Source organism: Arabidopsis thaliana (genome assembly GCF_000001735.4).
Source record: "Arabidopsis thaliana chromosome 1 sequence".
NCBI lineage: Eukaryota > Viridiplantae > Streptophyta > Magnoliopsida > Brassicales > Brassicaceae > Arabidopsis > Arabidopsis thaliana.
This window is the reverse complement of record NC_003070.9, coordinates 27,169,756-27,186,589: the sequence shown is the minus strand read 5'-3', so window position 1 is coordinate 27,186,589 and position 16,834 is coordinate 27,169,756. Positions and strand designations below refer to the sequence as shown.

Here is a 16,834-nt window from a genome sequence, read left to right as displayed (position 1 = left end):
GGCAAACCATTATAGAGTCTTTGTTGTGTACAAAGAACTTCCTAAAATGGTATCACGTCTATTGCATATGAAGTAAAAGTAACAAACTTGTTTAAAAGGTTAAAATGTTATGCGTCAACAAAAACAAAAACAAAAACAAAATTACGTGACGAAATGTGATATAGTTCTCTTTTAAGTTTTATCTATTGCCCTATTGATGAAATGTTGAGGAAATTAGAGTTCTTACTTTTTAGTTTTTACATGCTTATGTGGTCAAAACTAATTGACTATGAGTAGATATTATTTCTCAATATTTACAACATAAAACCTTATTATTAATAAGTCTTTATTCTCAATATATGAACACTATTATAGCCATGTAAGACTTAAAAATAATCTCAATATTGTTTGTAAGAACAAATATAACTCAACGGTTCAAAGGGAAATTTTTTTAATCATATTCTAGTTTCGTGTCTGTTACATGCTATGTACTATATACAGCATGTTTGTGTCACCACTAATGTGTGATCTTAAGAAAACATTTTTTTTTCAGATCTAAGAAATCTAGTTAAAGTCTTATTTTTTTCTTTTGCAGTCTCAATATAAATTTTATATTATAAGTCTACCGAAGCTCGATGGCCAAGGCCAACAGAAACATAAACTTTACTTAAATCTTCGAAAGCCAAAGAGTCAAAAGCTCAAAGGTAAAATATGGCTTTCATGACTACGACTCTTCACCAATTAAACAATTAGAAGACGCTTCAACTTCTCTCACAGAACAAGTCAACAACTAAGATGAGAAGAAATTTTCATCTTTCTCTATGTTTAATATGAAAGAGAAACCCAAAGATAATATCAAATCTTCTTCTTCATGATCAAAACCTAAACAAAAATAACACCAAAAAAACTCAAATGAAATTTCTCTTGATTTAAAATTCTTGTATTCCAAGCAACGACTTGGTGTTTTGAGTGTTCTCTTTAATGGCGAGGAAGAAGCATCGAAAGCTCTTCCCTACCTTAGCATCAGAGACAAACAAAACGTTAGACTGCTCGAACGGAGTCTGCGACCCGATTTGCCCTTACAATTGCTATCCAGAACCCGATTACTACACCATATCACCACAGCTACCTCCATGGTCATCGTCACCACAACCATCTCCATGTCCATCTCCATCTATCTCAGCCGTTTATCTACCATCTCAAGACTCTTCATCTTCCTTAGACGCCATATCCATCATCACCATAACCGGTGCGGTCTTAGCCATCCTTTTAACCGGATTCTTTCTTGTAGCGAAATTCTTTTCAGACAGCGTAAACCGTGTCAACCAAGGAACATATCAATCCGATAACGAAGACAACGACACGGTAATGGAGGAAGAGTTTCAAGATAGGGAACAAGTGGATCACCCAATATGGTTAATAAGAACAACAGGTCTACAACAATCGATCATTAACTCGATTACAATCTGTAATTACAAGAGAGGAGATGGTTTAATCGAGAGAACAGATTGTCCAGTTTGTTTAAACGAGTTTGAAGAAGATGAGAGTCTTAGGTTATTGCCTAAATGTAACCACGCTTTTCACATCTCTTGTATTGATACTTGGCTTAGTTCTCACACCAATTGTCCTCTGTGTCGTGCTGGTATTGCGATGATTAGTGTCACCACTCCACGGTATTCTGGTCCGGTTGAAGTAACTCCCGGAGGATCAGGTTCACATTTGGAGAACGATGGAGTTGATGAAGAAGATCATGGAGAGATTGAAAACAGAGTTGATTCTGATTTTAAAGAGAGTGATGATTCAGACATAAGAATTGAGATTTATAGATTTGATTCAGACGGTGATGGATCTGAAACAGAGACGAAAGAGAGAGTTAGGGTTTTGAAGGAGTGTATGGATCCAAATGGAGGAGATTCAGTAAACTCTCTCTCGCATACGAAAACCCATGTAGAAAGTGTAGATTTTCCGGGGAAATCATGCGAGAATCAGAGTGAGGAATTCACTAGACATAACGGAGAAGATGAAGCAAGCTGCTCTGAGGAAAACGGTGGTGGCAGCAACCAATTACGGAGAAGTTGTGATTCTGGTGAATTGAACGGCGAAACAACCGGAGATGAAGGGAAAAGTCAGTCAGACATTTCGTCGAGTACGTTGAAGACAAATGGAAGCTCCTCCTCTGTTTCATGTTTCAACAAAAACAAGAGTTCGGTTTTTCCGCTGTAGTAAAGCGTCTCTACGAAAAGCATTTTTTCGAATGTAAAAAGAGTAATGCACAAGTGTTCAATTATACCTAGCATGACTAATTCAAAAATCGGAAGACTTCATAGTTCATAGTTCATTCAAGCATGGTTAACTTAAAGATTCACATATAGTCCGTTTAATTAAAAGTCAAAATATACTTTTAAACCATTTCTTGCAAAAAAAAAAAAAAATTAAAGAAAGAAAAGGAGTTATGTATAAATAAAAAAGGAGTTATGGTAAATGAGAATATTATGTAGCAACAGAGGAAAATGTGGGCCCATAACTTTAATACAGAAAAGCCCAAATCCATAAATGGCCTAACATTTTAACCCAATCGGATACTTTAAACGGCGTCGTTTATCTATGAGGTTTAAAAACCTCCTATAAGGTATGGCGGCGAAAGTGATATATAGACATGAAAAAGCAATGGTGTTCAAATTTGTTTTTCACTTTTATGTGAAAACATTTATTCCATTAAGATCATATAAACTAGCGGTGGAGAAATATAAATATCCACTTCAATCACATCTAAAACCAAAAATTTACTAAAAGCAAAGTTAAGGAAAAGTTGATGATTCTAAGTCTCAATCATGAAAAAGATGCTAAAATCTAACAGTTAGCTATATAATAGAGGTCCTTGTTATTGATAAAAATAGAGGGAATAAAATTTTGATTTTGGTGTAATCACATCGATAGGCTTTACTTTTTACTTTTTCTGGCTTTAACCCTAAAAGTGAAAAAAAAACAGAGATTCGAAAGATCTTTGATATGTCTTCATGATAAGACAATCATCATCGTCTTCTTGCATGAATCCCATGTACTGCTGATTCAGTACGCCTCCAAGTTTTCAAGAAAAAAAAGCTCTACCTTTATTCAATCATTTTCTTAACTTCTTCTGTCTCTTAATTTGTTCGTATCTTTCTCGGATTATATAATCCCATATGTAAATATGGTGTGAATTTGGACTGTAAGTGGTGTTTTCATATGTTGATGCAAAACGATAATTTGAGACAACTTTGCTGACAATAATTGTTTTTGGATATAAGAGAAAAGAGGTCAATAATTCATCTACCAAGCTTTTCCAAATATGTAATATACCCCAAAATTTGACATTTAGTACTCGCATGGCTCCGTTGGTATATATTTATATAAAACTCCCTTTGTTTGTTTCGTAAATACATTTTCTCGAACAATATCAGTTTGAAAACTCAAGTGAGGCAGAAAATGTCAAAGTAGAATTATCGTTAAAGCGAATTCAACCCATTCGTTCAGTAAACAATCATGAGAAAGGTTGAAGTCATTTTTTCATGAGAAAGCATATACATATCACATTCATTCTTTTAATATATTCTCAGAATAATAATTATGAATAAGCTAAAGAGAATTTTCAATGTGTTTCTTTGGAAAGGGATCTCCCTTTTGCGAATGTGCAAATATAGTTTTAAACTATGTTTGCTTACCCAAAAACTAGTGGTGGATTGAGTCTGAAAAGTCTCTCCGATTAGAACTTAAGTGTTCTCCGACCCCAGACTAGATTATTATTTACGATCGTATATGTGGCCCTTTGCGGGTGTCTTAGATGTCATGGGTGTTCAAAACATCTGATTCAGACCATGAGAGTCTCATCAAACTTTTTTCTTAATTAGCGCATATTTAGACATTACTTCACAAAATATACTATTCTAACTAATTCCTTCTTAAACGAACCGTGCAAAGCCGGTTATTCACGATATACCGAGTCTTTTAGGGACGCCTTCACATGACTCATACCGGTATATTTATATAAGTGTGGTTGAATTTTTTTCAGCTATCTCATAACCAGTCAAATTGTTCAAGCCTTTTTTTTATGTGTGGGAAAATTCAATTGCTCAAGCTTATAATTACTATTCTCGTATAGAGCTCTTAAAAGCTAGTTCCTCTTTTGTGATCAGGTCTAAAAGGTCAATCACACAAAAACTCCAATATATAATGCATTAGAATTAACGTTAACAAAAAGAAAAAGGAAATTTATATTATTTAATATATGAAAAAGAGAGAGCAAAAGATCACACATGAAAAATTAGAGCTCCTCTAAATGTGCCATAACTAAAATTCAACAATACTAGCTAAAGGATGACTCTTCTTCGATCCTCCTTAGGATTTGATTCACAGCTGCTGCAATATCTTCTACTGTATTCAATTGGCTCCCTTCTTCAACCTGAATAAACCCATTATTTTAATATTTTCTTTTAAGTTACATGAAAAAGATTGATATATAGTCATTGAAAAGGTAAAAAGATGATTAAAGAAAATGTTTATATTTCGAGGAAGAAGCTTATGAATGTGTCCTGAAACAAGTGGCGTCATTTCGTTCTGCCGTGCACAGTGCATCCACAGTGTTGTGACCACCAAACATGCCCAGTACACATATATATATACACACATTCACACATGTGTAGGCATATGTCATCTTTTTGGTCCCTGATTCTTACAAGAATCAATATTATGATAGTACTCAAAATTTTGTCTTTTTTAATAAATAAGAAATGATGATTTTGACCCCCCAATAATTGAGGCCAGCCCTAACCAAGTAAAAAAGAACGAGAAAAAAGGAACGATTTTTATTTTTGTTCTTGGAAAACCTTTTTTGGCCCAGACAAATAATTCACAACATGTACTAATAAGAGACACATTAAATGCACAAAACATTTGTGATTGGAAAAACAATCAATGAATAATCATTGAACCAAAACCAACAATGGGAGTAATGATTAGTCACCCATTAATTATTAGATACCAATTTAATTTGAATTTGCAAATTCAACCCACTAACCCTAAACAACGGTATTATATAACATGATCACTCTAATCTGGTTAGGAAAAAAAAAACAAAAAATGGTGAAAAAGAGAGAAAAAAATGTACCTTGACGCTGATGGAATAGAGGACGGAGTCGTCTCGAGTTGTGACGTTTAGATGGAGAAGAGTGAGCCTTAGGCTCTGTATCGATGAGACCAGTTTAAGAAGCTGTCTCGGTCTCTTTTTCGCAAGTATTTTCAGACTCGCATGGCTCTCTACCATCGTTACCTCTATCTCCGCCATCCCCTCAGCCGCCGCCGCAGAGGTAGGCCGGTTCGAGTACTGAGGAAATGCAAAGAAATCCGAGAATGGTCCCGACGAACTAGCCGAGGTTGTTTTGGTCTGGTCGTGGCCGGCTCCGGTGTCTTCTGTGGCGGTCTTAACCGGAGGTTCCATTGATTGTAAATGATGCTCAAGCTCCTTTAAGTAGTTAATGGCTCCGCCTACTATCGATGCTTGATCTCCCTTTAACCACCACCAACCTTATGTTAGTCTAGCACATAGAAATTGCAAAAGGTTTTGCAAAAACAATCAAACATGTCTATATTTCGTACCTTAATTTTTTAAAAAATATATTATGTCACCATCTCATTATAAATCTATAATATGTATAGTCCTTTTTGGGTGCAATGATGTTCAAGACTTTATTTATGCTCCCACAATTCCACTAACAAAATTTTCATTTAGAGACTACATGATCTAATAAAATTATGAAAAAAAGAAATAACGACTTTCGTTTAGTTTTTATTTTTTGTCAATATATATAACGGCTTTCATTCATCTATCATCATTCTCAAATTTATATTTCAAAACATATAAACATACATGCATATGACATATCTATGTATAGCCTATGCATGTCCTAATTAGCTGAAAGCCTAGAACATAGGCTTTGCTTTTTTTTTTTTTTTTTGACACGTCAAGAAATACAGCTAAAGGACTGAATATTTCACGCGCTCACACTCACATATACATATAACTGTTGTATGTAGAGACTAACCCTTTGAGCATAATAAGGTGGCATGAGAGACCGGAGAACGGCGAGGTACTCGTTCATCTGTTTCCGGCGATTTCTTTCAACGGCGATGTGAGTCATCCTCTGGTTCTCGATCTCTTCTTTGTTCTTGCTACTCCTCGTCCTCCTCCTTTTCCTCCTCCCTCCTCCCGCCGCCACATCCGACGGTGGAGGCTGGCTCTCGGTGTCGACGGCAGATCCATAAGGAAGGTCTCGTGGCCATTGGAGATCCTCTTCGTTGTAATTATAATCATCACTATAATCTCCGGTTCTACCGTTGTAATTATTACTCGCAAAACCATGTCCTTGTCCTTGCCCTAGCTTAATGTTGTTCTTAGTATCTTGTGGATCTTGATCTTCTTCTTCTTGAAAGTATAAGTCGTAAAACGGAAAATCTTTGCAAGAGATGTAGGAGAACGGATCTTGCGGGTAAACTACAGCCTCCAAGGCCATAATTAGCTAGAAAATTGCTTGAAATATTAAAATTACACTTGAATATGAAAAGGTTTCCAGCGAGAGAGAAAAAGAGAGGAAAAAAAAAGAGGACAGAAAGTGTTTCTCTTTCTCTTTTTGTCTCGAGAGGGAGACAAGGCAAAAGGTAAAGACACTCTAGGGAAATTAAACTTGTAATTATCCCTCTACAAGAAAGAAAAAAAATCAACAGAAATTTGTTCTCAAAGAACTAAGTAAACTTGAAGAAGAAAAGACAAGAGAAGTACTCAAAAAAAGGTCAAACAAAGTTGTGGTTTGATCTATGGAATAGAGGAGAAGCTTGTGAGGTTATAAAGCTGATTTAACAATAGAAGGTCCGAAGAAAATCGAAACCAACTGAGTTCAGAAAAAGTAGAGATATAGAGAGAGAGAGATCGTGTATGTTTGGTTTTGCACGTGAGATTGTAGACCGGTCCACAAAACCAAAGAAAAGATTCTGTGTGTTTTTGCAGGCTTTGGGGTTCGTCTTGTTACACTCATGTTCGAAGAGAGAGAAATTATAACATGTTGAAATATCAACTTTATACGTTGCCATGAATTTAATATTTTTTTGCCGTATACCATGTGAGTCAAAATGTAATCTAATGAAAGCTATATCCCAAAATTTAGAGTGTTTGCGGTGATAATTATGTCGTCTATCCTCTTTTAGGTATTCAAACAATAATTTGCTTCTATTGTGCGTGTGTAACGCGTATTGATGGACAGGAAGAGGAAAGAGAGCTTGACATCAAAGTTTTTTTTTGTTTCTATGTATCAGCCGACGTCAAAGCTTTATAAATTCGAAATCTAAAGGCTTATTTATACGAGTATTTTTTCCCCGAACCATGCGGAGACAATGACCGCTGATTTATTCTTTTTATATGAAATCATATCGTTTATCACATAACCCTACCCGTAATGGAATAACCGTAAAAAAACATCAAGACCATGCATGGGTCCGAAAGCATATTGCCTTTATATAGATACAACTCTTGGAAATCACGATTTGTAGAGTAAAAAATAAATTTTAAATCAATAAATGTGCTTAATTAATTTTACAATCTATCAACTAGTTTTTGATTAGTAAATTTTGGCTTTTAAAGTAATAGAATCCTGATGACAACTTAGAGTAAATATTATAATTTCGTAGCAGTAACATTCGTTCAATAGTTTAAATTTTATATAGGAGAGAAATGTTGAGAGACAAAAAAAAAAGGAGAGAAATGTTGAGAAAATCATCTTCATCAATCATCATACATGATAAATGTTAATATATTAAATAAATAAATAAAAACAGAACAAAAATGTATTTTGAAGGAAATGAAATTTACTGTTAATGAATTTTCTAAAATAAACTTTTAGTTTGGGGCAAAGTGAATAATACTATAACTTGTTGGTCGTGCGATTGAATGCAATTACTCGGTGGTAAACTATTTTATACCGCCGAAAAATGGTTAATATATATATATATATATATATATATTGTCACAAAATTTATAGTAAAAAAAGAAATAATAGTAACAACAATATCATATAATTTGAAAATATGTGTTCTTTTTTTAAAACAAGATAATATTAGAAAACATTTAAAATATTAAGATTAGAAGACATTTAAAATATGTAAATTTGTCTTAAAAATATATTTTCAACTGTCTGGTTCCCATGTCTTTGATACTTAAAAACAACTGTTTAAAAAAAAAAAAAAAAAAAACTTACGTGGATATTGATTAAGAAACAGAAATTGAGAGATAAAAATTACTCGACTATGCAAGTTTCGAATGTTCGTAAAATGATGATGATCAAACCATATTCAACTCAAAAACCTGATCTTCCAATCTTGTACAAAAAGAATCCCTGATCTTCCAACTGATGATGGGAATTAAACACTCACATTTGCATTCAATCCACTTAGACGGACAAATTTGATCATAGAAAAAATTCACGGATAAAAATAAGAATAACATTTCGGCGTGTGGGGTAATGCTTTATTAATGTAATCATGTCATGCTTAAAACAAAGTATTCTTGATGTTGACATATGTAAGAATAAGAGACGATATCCCAACTTAATTTGTATATTAACTAGGTGGCATCTTTCCATTAGTCTAATTAATAATTATCGAACTTTTATGCGGTATAGAAGATGTGAGAATTAGATGGCTATGACACGACTTAGGGTTGCTGTGTAACAAAGTTGTTTGGTCGCTTTAACCAATAGAGGGAAGCAACAACTTAAATATGTGATGCAAAACGAAATCTAAGCGAAAAATCATTTGATCGAAACTCGAAAGAATCCCACTATTTAGAAACACGGTGGAAAATAAATCTAAGGCTATGATACTCTTGTCTCCTTTAAGTCCGTGTACCTCTAGTTTTTATTTGCGACATAAAAAGATACCATAATTTCAAAACCATCCAAGTAGTACTATAGTAGGCAAAAATAATATATAGTCCTAGGCTCCTAGCTAAATAATTTAGATATTTTTTTCAAGGATCGCCGAAGTTATAATTGATCAAACATAGAGATTGTTACAAGAATTAGTGCAAAGTTAGTTTGAAAACAAAAAGAATGTCAATGATTCAACAATAATAAAGAAGAAACATGTTACAATAGTATTTTCAGATAATTGGATCTCCTTCTAAAAATAGATCAATTAATCAAATATATATGGCTAAAGAAAAAAAATAATGATTTTATCAGTCCAATGTTTCAAAAACAATAACATATGTACTATAAAGATAGTCTTCCTTAATATTACTTAAACAATGTTATGAGAAAATAGTATAAGAATTATTTTCCCCTCATCTTCTTTTTCTAAATATCCAACTATTCAATATCGTTATATTAGTTACCATAAGTTAATTTAATAATTATAAAAATAATTTAGTAAATACAAATTCAATTACTAATTTAATACATTTTTAAATTTATGTTATAAGTTTATGAAGAGAAACATTTAGTTAGTTAAAAAAAATATTTTAGCATTTTTTTTAATGATTTTCAAGATACCAATTTGGTCGAAATTACACTATTTGATATGAAGAATATGCATTGAGCGGATTTAAAGTTTGGTATATCATAACTACACTAACACAATATACTACTTAATTATACTACATGTCTTGATTAATATCTGAGTAACACAACTGGTAAAATTTTGTCCCATCAAACTCATTATTATGCAACCACTAAGTATATTTTGAATATGAACTATTCTTAAGATTGTTTTCGCGACAATTCGATCTTTATCAAGTATCAACTTTATGCCATCTAATATAATGATCACTCCCGACATAATATTTTTATGCATAAACGGTTTACTGTTAACAACAGATGCACAGAGTTATCCACGTAAACGATCCAACAATGTAAGATCTAAAAGGGCCCTATGCGAAATCATGACACAATGACAATAAACCACCTAAAACCATTACATATATTCCATTTGTTTCTAAAATATTGATTTTCCATACATTTTTTAAATTATTTAATGCTAATAAATTACAAAATTTAAACAATAATCATTGAAAATATTTAAATTTATAAACTATTATAGGTCCAAATAAAATAGTATTTTTTGGTGAGAAAATAATGTATTTTAAATTAGTTTACATATATAGTGAGAGATTTGTCTTCCTACATGCATTGAATATTTCAATCGATTTATATACTGTATTATAAATTTTATTGTTTTAAATTTATTTTCAAAAATTTAATTAATTTGTGATGAATTTAACTAGATATAAGTATTATTAATTGATCAAGACATGACATAATTGTTTTTTGTGATGTCTTTGTGTCACAATCAGTTAAAGTAATTGTCGTTTTAGTATTTTCTTATACATTAAAAGTTAAAATATCTATTAACTATATATTGTTGGATTAAGTATCCTAAAACGACAAAAGCTTAGATCAATTTTTTCTTATATTATTTTCAACCAAACTTAAACTATTTTTTCTTTTCTCTTTTTGTTGTTCAAAAGCTTAGAACAATTCCTATTTACGTAATAAACTTCATTTATAAGAGTACCCTAAAATTTGTTACCATGTGTTGACAGTTCTATTGTTTTAGGTTCGAGTCCTACTAGTCCAGAATTACTCGGTTACTTACAATTTAGCATTATCGAATTGAAACAAAAATCAATTTACTTAATTATAATTAGAATTAAAGTATACTGAATCAATTTGAACTATAAAGTGATGCTTTAAAAATATCAAATCAATGCATCAATATAAGCTCTTTGTTTTTAACAAAATTAAATTTAGCTACTGTAAAAATAAATTGGGGGCGGGGGCAAAGAAGTAAAATTGAAACAACAATGAGAGGAGAGTGAGCCATGTGACCTCACAATGCTCTTCTTTTGTCTCTCTCTAATGATCTCAAGCATTGGCTTCTCTCTTTTCCCGAGAGGACTTCCCAATAACACAGTCCAAAGCGCTCTCTCTCTTTCTCTCTATTTCCGATCAAAAAGTTGAGTAGCTTTCTGCAGCAGTACCATTTCCAATGTCTTTGTTTCCCATTTACCTTTTATCTCATCCTTTGATCAAATCTTGATGAGTTATATCATTCTGTTATAAGTAAAATTTTAGTTCACATACATTAAAAATGAAAGCTAGTGTGAAAGTATTAGAAAGCATGAAAGAAAAAAATATATATCTAATTTTACTGGAATTATTGTAGTAAGATACTATACGGAAAAAGAAAAACAGAATACATACAAGTTTTTTTTTTTTTTTTTTTCTTGGACAAACATACAAGATTACAAGTTATCTAAAGTTCATGTAAATCGTCTTCTTTTTGTTTTGTCTTCAGTACATATAAATCGTCACCCGACAGCGTAAATATATTACACGTATTGAATACTCCAAATATCGTTTTCTATCGACTCAATAAAATTGAAATGTTCGATAATTACTCTAATTTCCAGCAAGACATTCCATACGTTTTTTTGGTTTTCTGATGATTTTAATATTTATATACAATTTCCATGCACTTTTTACACCAAGGACGAAGAGGTTTTTTCTTGGAGAATGTAATAATTTCTGTATGTGGAGATTATTTATTTATGCAATTTTATTTTATTTTTTGTTAAAGGGTTTATTTATGCAAATTTATCAGATCATCCTATCCAACTTGTTAAACTATGATTTAACCAAAAATAATCTAGGGTAACAGCGATCTTGTAATTCTTTATTTATTCAAAGACATACTCAAATAACACGTCCCAAGATTTCCTTTGTCGTATGTAGTTTAGATGCACGCTCTTCTGCAAATTTCTCATGTCTTATTAGTGAAATGTCTTCACTTATAGTAATGACTAATGGATCTTGATGCCCTGGCCATATCTTCGTCGGATTATTATGGCACTCATTATATATTTATTGAGTCTGACTATACCTTGTTTAGCCGAAAAAAAAAGACTACATATGCTTTCTTTTCTTTTACTTTTTACGGTCTTATTGCACTTGTAAAAAAAAAAGTGAAATGATCTGCTAAAAGTCAAATAATACACTAGTCTGATAAATGCTATCTACGTGCATTTTCATAAAACTTCTTACGTGCAAAACTCGTATCTACACTATGAGCCTTAGTGAAGTAGGAAGATTATATATTTATACACCAATGGCCTATCAACATGAATCAAGATTTGGGTTTACGACTTCGAAGGAGCTAATTTTACAATTTAGTAGCATTTATAAGGATGAAAAATACGTTTCATGGTTACTGAATACTGATACATTTTTAAAGTTATCGTTATATATTTCTTAATAGAAACGTATACATAATTCACTTTCAGATTTAGATTTAAGTGAAAAAAAGAATTAAAAACACACGTTTCTCTATCAAGAAAATAACGATCTTTAACGCATGCAGGAAGCAAATCCCACCTAATGCTATAATTCGTGTAATTAGAAAAAGGATGATTTCTAACACATCTTATTTCAACGTTCGGATTCGGAAAATTAGTCTGATTAGTAATCAAAATAACATTAATTGTTTTTGAAAAGCGACAATTAAACCAAGTATGAACTCGGACTACATAAATCTACAGAGACGTTCTGAGATTAATCGCTAACGTAGACTAGATTTTCCATTCAAAGTTTTGTTATCTATATATAGCAAGAGAACTCTTGCCACGTCATATTCACGAAAATGCGTGAATTTGCCGTTTGCTATTATTAATATCGGAGGATACATTATTCTTTGGTGATAATTTAAAAAACGAAATAGCTAATTACAACGAAGCATCCTGGCAACAAACAGCCTAATCTACATTTTAAAACAAATCTCTAAGATTAGCTAGCATGTGGTTTAAGCGGAAACTCCGCTACCTGAAATTCTAATTCGAGGACTGTACTTGTTCGAAGCATGTGTAATGTGTTCATATTCTAAACTTATACTGTATATGTTTTTCTTGAGCAATTAACTAATATTCTAAACTTAGTTATTATATAATTTTTTGTAGATAGCGATAGACATGCATCGTCGGTTTAAACTCATAATTTCCTGTGGCGCATACGTACTAGAGTGATTGTTTTTAATATCTAGATTTTAGAAAACCACAATCTATATTTGGAGTCTTGTTTAATATATTTCATTCACAATATAAGCTCAAAACAAAAGGAGAACAACAAGAATATTTTTTGATAAAAAGAAAGAAAGAATATTAGCGATAGTATTTAGTTTGAGATCATGGCTTGCTGCAGCTGGATTAGCTCATAAAACTCACTTTTTATACTAATTTTGTTTTTGTTGAAGAAAACACGGTTTGGAGTCTTGAACCCGGCCCATTGCCTCATAGCCTAATCCTTTCATGCATTACCAACTCATTTGATTGTTAAACTTACAATCCTAATTAATCCTCAAGGTGTTTACAAATAGTAGTCATAATATAGTGTTATAATATATTTTTCACTTCATTCGAAAATATAAGGAAAAAATATATATCTACGCTGTAAGCAAAACCATATGACAAGAACCGGCATTTTCTTTTGCTATTAAATCTTCTCTTTCGGCTTTTGTCTCCCAAAAGAATATAGCAAATCAAATGATGGGAACATTTAAATATTTGTTGTCCAAACTTTCTCCATTAATTTCAACGATCTTTCTCCATTTCATTAGAAAATAATAGTGCAAATTAAAATGAGAGGCAGAGGTTCAAAAAAAAAAAGACACTGTTCGTCAGAGGATTGATAACAGTGCACAATGTACACCAGACATATCAATCCATGCGACTGCTAGTCATAGACGCTATTTGAGGCTCACGATTAAGTAATAGCCTAATGAGCCTACACTGATGCATATAAACTTTACGGGCCTTTCGTATTACCCAGATGGGTCTTCGGACCATCACTAATCTGCCATATATTCAGCAACATGCATAAAATTTGAATTCCAAATTTCCTTATACATATTTGTTGTTAACTAGTTATAATAATTTTTGCACACTTTCACAGTTCTACTTACATCCACATATTCTTATGTTTAAACAGTCGGATTTTCAAATCAACAAAAGATTAGCAAGGACTTGTATATTATATAATTCAAAAAATTTAAAATTTAAAATAAAATTATCCATAATTGTAATCTAATGGTTTGTGTTATATATATACAAGTGTTGCTAACTGTTGTGTCACCATCCAAATTCAGATCCATATCACATCATAATTAATGTGTTATTATCTTATACATAAATCTATAACGTATTCAACAAAAGATAATATTGTATAAAATTAAGTATACAGTTTTGTTAATAAAATACAGGAAGAAGACATTGCAGACGGTACCTTATAGTTATTTAAGTGATCCGATAAATAAAACTTTATATATTCATATTTTTGGTCATCAAATTATGTTCATTTCATTCTTACTTTATACATGTATATATTATTTTCAGCCCGTCGTAAAAGTCACTACATCCCATATCCAATCATTATCCCAAAGGATATGATCAAATAGAGGCTCTAAAAGACTAACCAAAACCTAATTATTTTTAAAGATAATTACACGATAGCATGGATGCAACCTATAGTCCTATTCTGTATATAAGAACATAACCCATAATTGGACAACGACGTGATGACGACATGGGATGAAGCACGATGCAAAGACAAATTAGTGATCACTTTCACTAATTTAATTAATTTTGTTAGTCAACGTGAAACGTTCATGCGTAATTGCGTTACAATTCCATTGTACAAACTGCATTTTCCTCTGACAGACATGCAACTTTTTAAATCTTACTTGACCAAATAGCCACCATCTCACACACCCCACTGGTTTTTCCAGAGGTTACCATAGTGGTTCTATGATACATCAAAATCTTTGTAAAAAAAAAAAATTATGGTTTTTAATTCGATAAGTTGATTCACTCATATTGATTGTTTACAAATTTTAGTAGTGAAACAAAAGGCATTAGCGTTAAAGTGTGATAAGGCTGGAATATTGGAATTGCATGGTTACGATTTACGAAGAAACTAAACAATTATAGAACCATCACATTAAGAAATCTTGGCGATATTTGCACTAACCGGTTGCTTCATTGATAAATACATCCCAACTTCTTGACGGAAACATAACAATCATATCATATAGTATTTTATACAAAAATGTTATATCTAAATTATTAATTAGTTATGCTGTCAACCAAATAAACAAAAACATATTCATTAATTATGATGCAACATCTTTAAATAGTGCTATTGTTCAAACTTCAAAGTCAACCTACCAACCACAAACTCTTTGTAACCATTGAGCAACCTCAAATCGTAGTCTCTTAATGTTCCTCCACACACCATATTTTATTTTATTTTCTTCAAAAGAAAACAGAAATATAGACAAGTTATTGTTTTTCATTGCATGGACCGGAGAGCCAAACTGACGAAAGTTTGGTCCTCATGAACCCCAAAGGTAGAACCAATCTCAACCGTTCAATCATCGGTGGTCATGATCATGGCTCGATTCTACAACTACTCCTCTTTCTGCTACTCCTCTCCAGCCACGGTGGATTTAAATTCGTCGCGGGTCAAGCCACTCACGGTGGTTCAGACGTTTCCGGAGATAGCTCTCGGTTTGACCCAACCATGGCAATACTCATGATCGTCCTCGTCAGTGTTTTCTTCTTTCTTGGGTTTTTCTCAGTCTATATCCGAAGATGTCTCGAGCGAGTCATGGGGATGGACTATGGAAACCCCAACGACGCCGGAAACTGGCTTGCCACGAACCGGCAACAGGCGCGTGGGCTCGACGCGTCGATCATCGAGACTTTTCCAACTTTCCAATACTCCACCGTGAAGACGCTTAGGATCGGCAAAGAAGCACTCGAGTGTTCTGTTTGCTTAAACGAGTTCGAAGACGATGAAACGCTGCGTTTAATTCCTAAATGCTGCCACGTGTTCCATCCTGGTTGCATTGACGCTTGGCTCCGCTCTCACACCACGTGTCCTCTTTGCCGCGCTGATCTTATCCCCGTACCGGGTGAATCCATAGTCTCTATTCAAATACCTGGTTTAGTTAACGATCCTCCTGGTTCTGATCCGAACGGTGATCGGATTAGATCTTTAGGTTCTCCTGATGCGCGATTGATTGAGTCAGTGGCGTTAACTTGTAACCAGAGCATGCCACGTAGGTCTATGTCGACCGGATGGAATTTAGCTGGAATGTTCACGAATTCTGACCGGACCGGTCAACATTCAGAGAATCTCGACCGGTTCACGCTTAGATTACCACAAGACATACATAATAAGTTAGTGAATCCCAACCTTTCAAAAGTTCATGTGGCCTTACCTCAGGTGATGAGTTCAACGAGAGGATATAGAACCGGGAGCTTAGGGAGTGAGAGAAATTATTTTTATTATGAACGGTTCGACCAAGATGGCCGGTTAGATCGAAGACCATTCTCCATAACTCCTCCGTACCGGACAAGTTCGATCAATCACATGTCTCCAGGTGGCAGTGGTGGTGATAAGGTGCGTGCTAGTTCACCCAAAAGTTTGCTTCTAGCTATGCGATCGCCGTTCGATCGATTATTTCTTGGAAAGAACAACAACGTCGGGGAAAATTCTTCGGATCACCTTCGTTCCTGTGATGCTACTCCGTCAAATACTGTATAATTTGGTTATTGAGAAAGTGTCTCTGTACATATCTTTATTTTCTTTCTGCATTTTTCAGTTTCAATTATAATGTCCCGGAACAATCGAACATACGAATTATGGTTTAATACGACATTTATGAAATTTTGGGGATAAATTATAAATAAAGATATTTATACGGGATACGTATTGAATTATGA

General features: G+C 33.0%; 3 protein-coding genes across 4 annotated transcripts; 2 read left to right on the top strand and 1 right to left on the bottom strand.

The window, feature by feature from the left end:
* The first annotated feature begins 706 nt into the window (after nucleotides 1-706).
* On the top strand, nucleotides 707-2,345 carry AT1G72220 (RING/U-box superfamily protein). Its single transcript, NM_105881.3, has one exon. It carries the CDS (start codon nucleotides 961-963, stop codon nucleotides 2,200-2,202), a length of 1,242 nt encoding a protein of 413 aa, NP_177367.1. The 5' UTR covers nucleotides 707-960; the 3' UTR covers nucleotides 2,203-2,345.
* Nucleotides 2,346-4,133: 1,788 nt separating this feature from the next.
* On the bottom strand, nucleotides 4,134-7,132 carry AT1G72210 (basic helix-loop-helix (bHLH) DNA-binding superfamily protein). Of its 2 annotated transcripts, NM_105880.4 has the most exons (3): nucleotides 6,057-7,132; nucleotides 5,123-5,521; nucleotides 4,134-4,417 (listed from the first exon to the last, which is right to left on the bottom strand). In NM_105880.4, exons 1-3 carry the CDS (start codon nucleotides 6,522-6,524, stop codon nucleotides 4,322-4,324), a joined length of 963 nt encoding a protein of 320 aa, NP_177366.1. In that variant the 5' UTR covers nucleotides 6,525-7,132; the 3' UTR covers nucleotides 4,134-4,321. The 2 variants fall into 2 exon arrangements, with proteins under 2 accessions (NP_177366.1, NP_001320586.1); NM_001334518.1 differs by having other exon boundaries at nucleotides 4,160-5,521; nucleotides 6,057-7,115.
* An 8,047-nt stretch (nucleotides 7,133-15,179) lies between these two features.
* On the top strand, nucleotides 15,180-16,831 carry AT1G72200 (RING/U-box superfamily protein). Its single transcript, NM_105879.4, has one exon. The coding sequence runs from the start codon at nucleotides 15,441-15,443 to the stop codon at nucleotides 16,653-16,655; it is 1,215 nt and encodes a 404-aa protein (NP_177365.1). The 5' UTR covers nucleotides 15,180-15,440; the 3' UTR covers nucleotides 16,656-16,831.
* Nucleotides 16,832-16,834: the final 3 nt, after the last annotated feature.

Bases quoted from the DNA above. Each gene is read 5' to 3' on its own strand.
- AT1G72200 (NM_105879.4), top strand. From the start codon at position 15,441: ATGAACCCCAAAGGTAGAACCAATCTCAACCGTTCAATCATCGGTGGT.
- AT1G72220 (NM_105881.3), top strand. From the start codon at position 961: ATGGCGAGGAAGAAGCATCGAAAGCTCTTCCCTACCTTAGCATCAGAG.
- AT1G72210 (NM_105880.4), bottom strand. From the start codon at position 6,524: ATGGCCTTGGAGGCTGTAGTTTACCCGCAAGATCCGTTCTCCTACATC. The intron at 5,522-6,056 runs GTTAGTCTCTAC...TGGTGGTTAAAG, and splicing joins CACCTTATTATGCTCAAAGG to GGAGATCAAGCATCGATAGT. The intron at 4,418-5,122 runs GTACATTTTTTT...GGGTTTATTCAG, and splicing joins TCTATTCCATCAGCGTCAAG to GTTGAAGAAGGGAGCCAATT.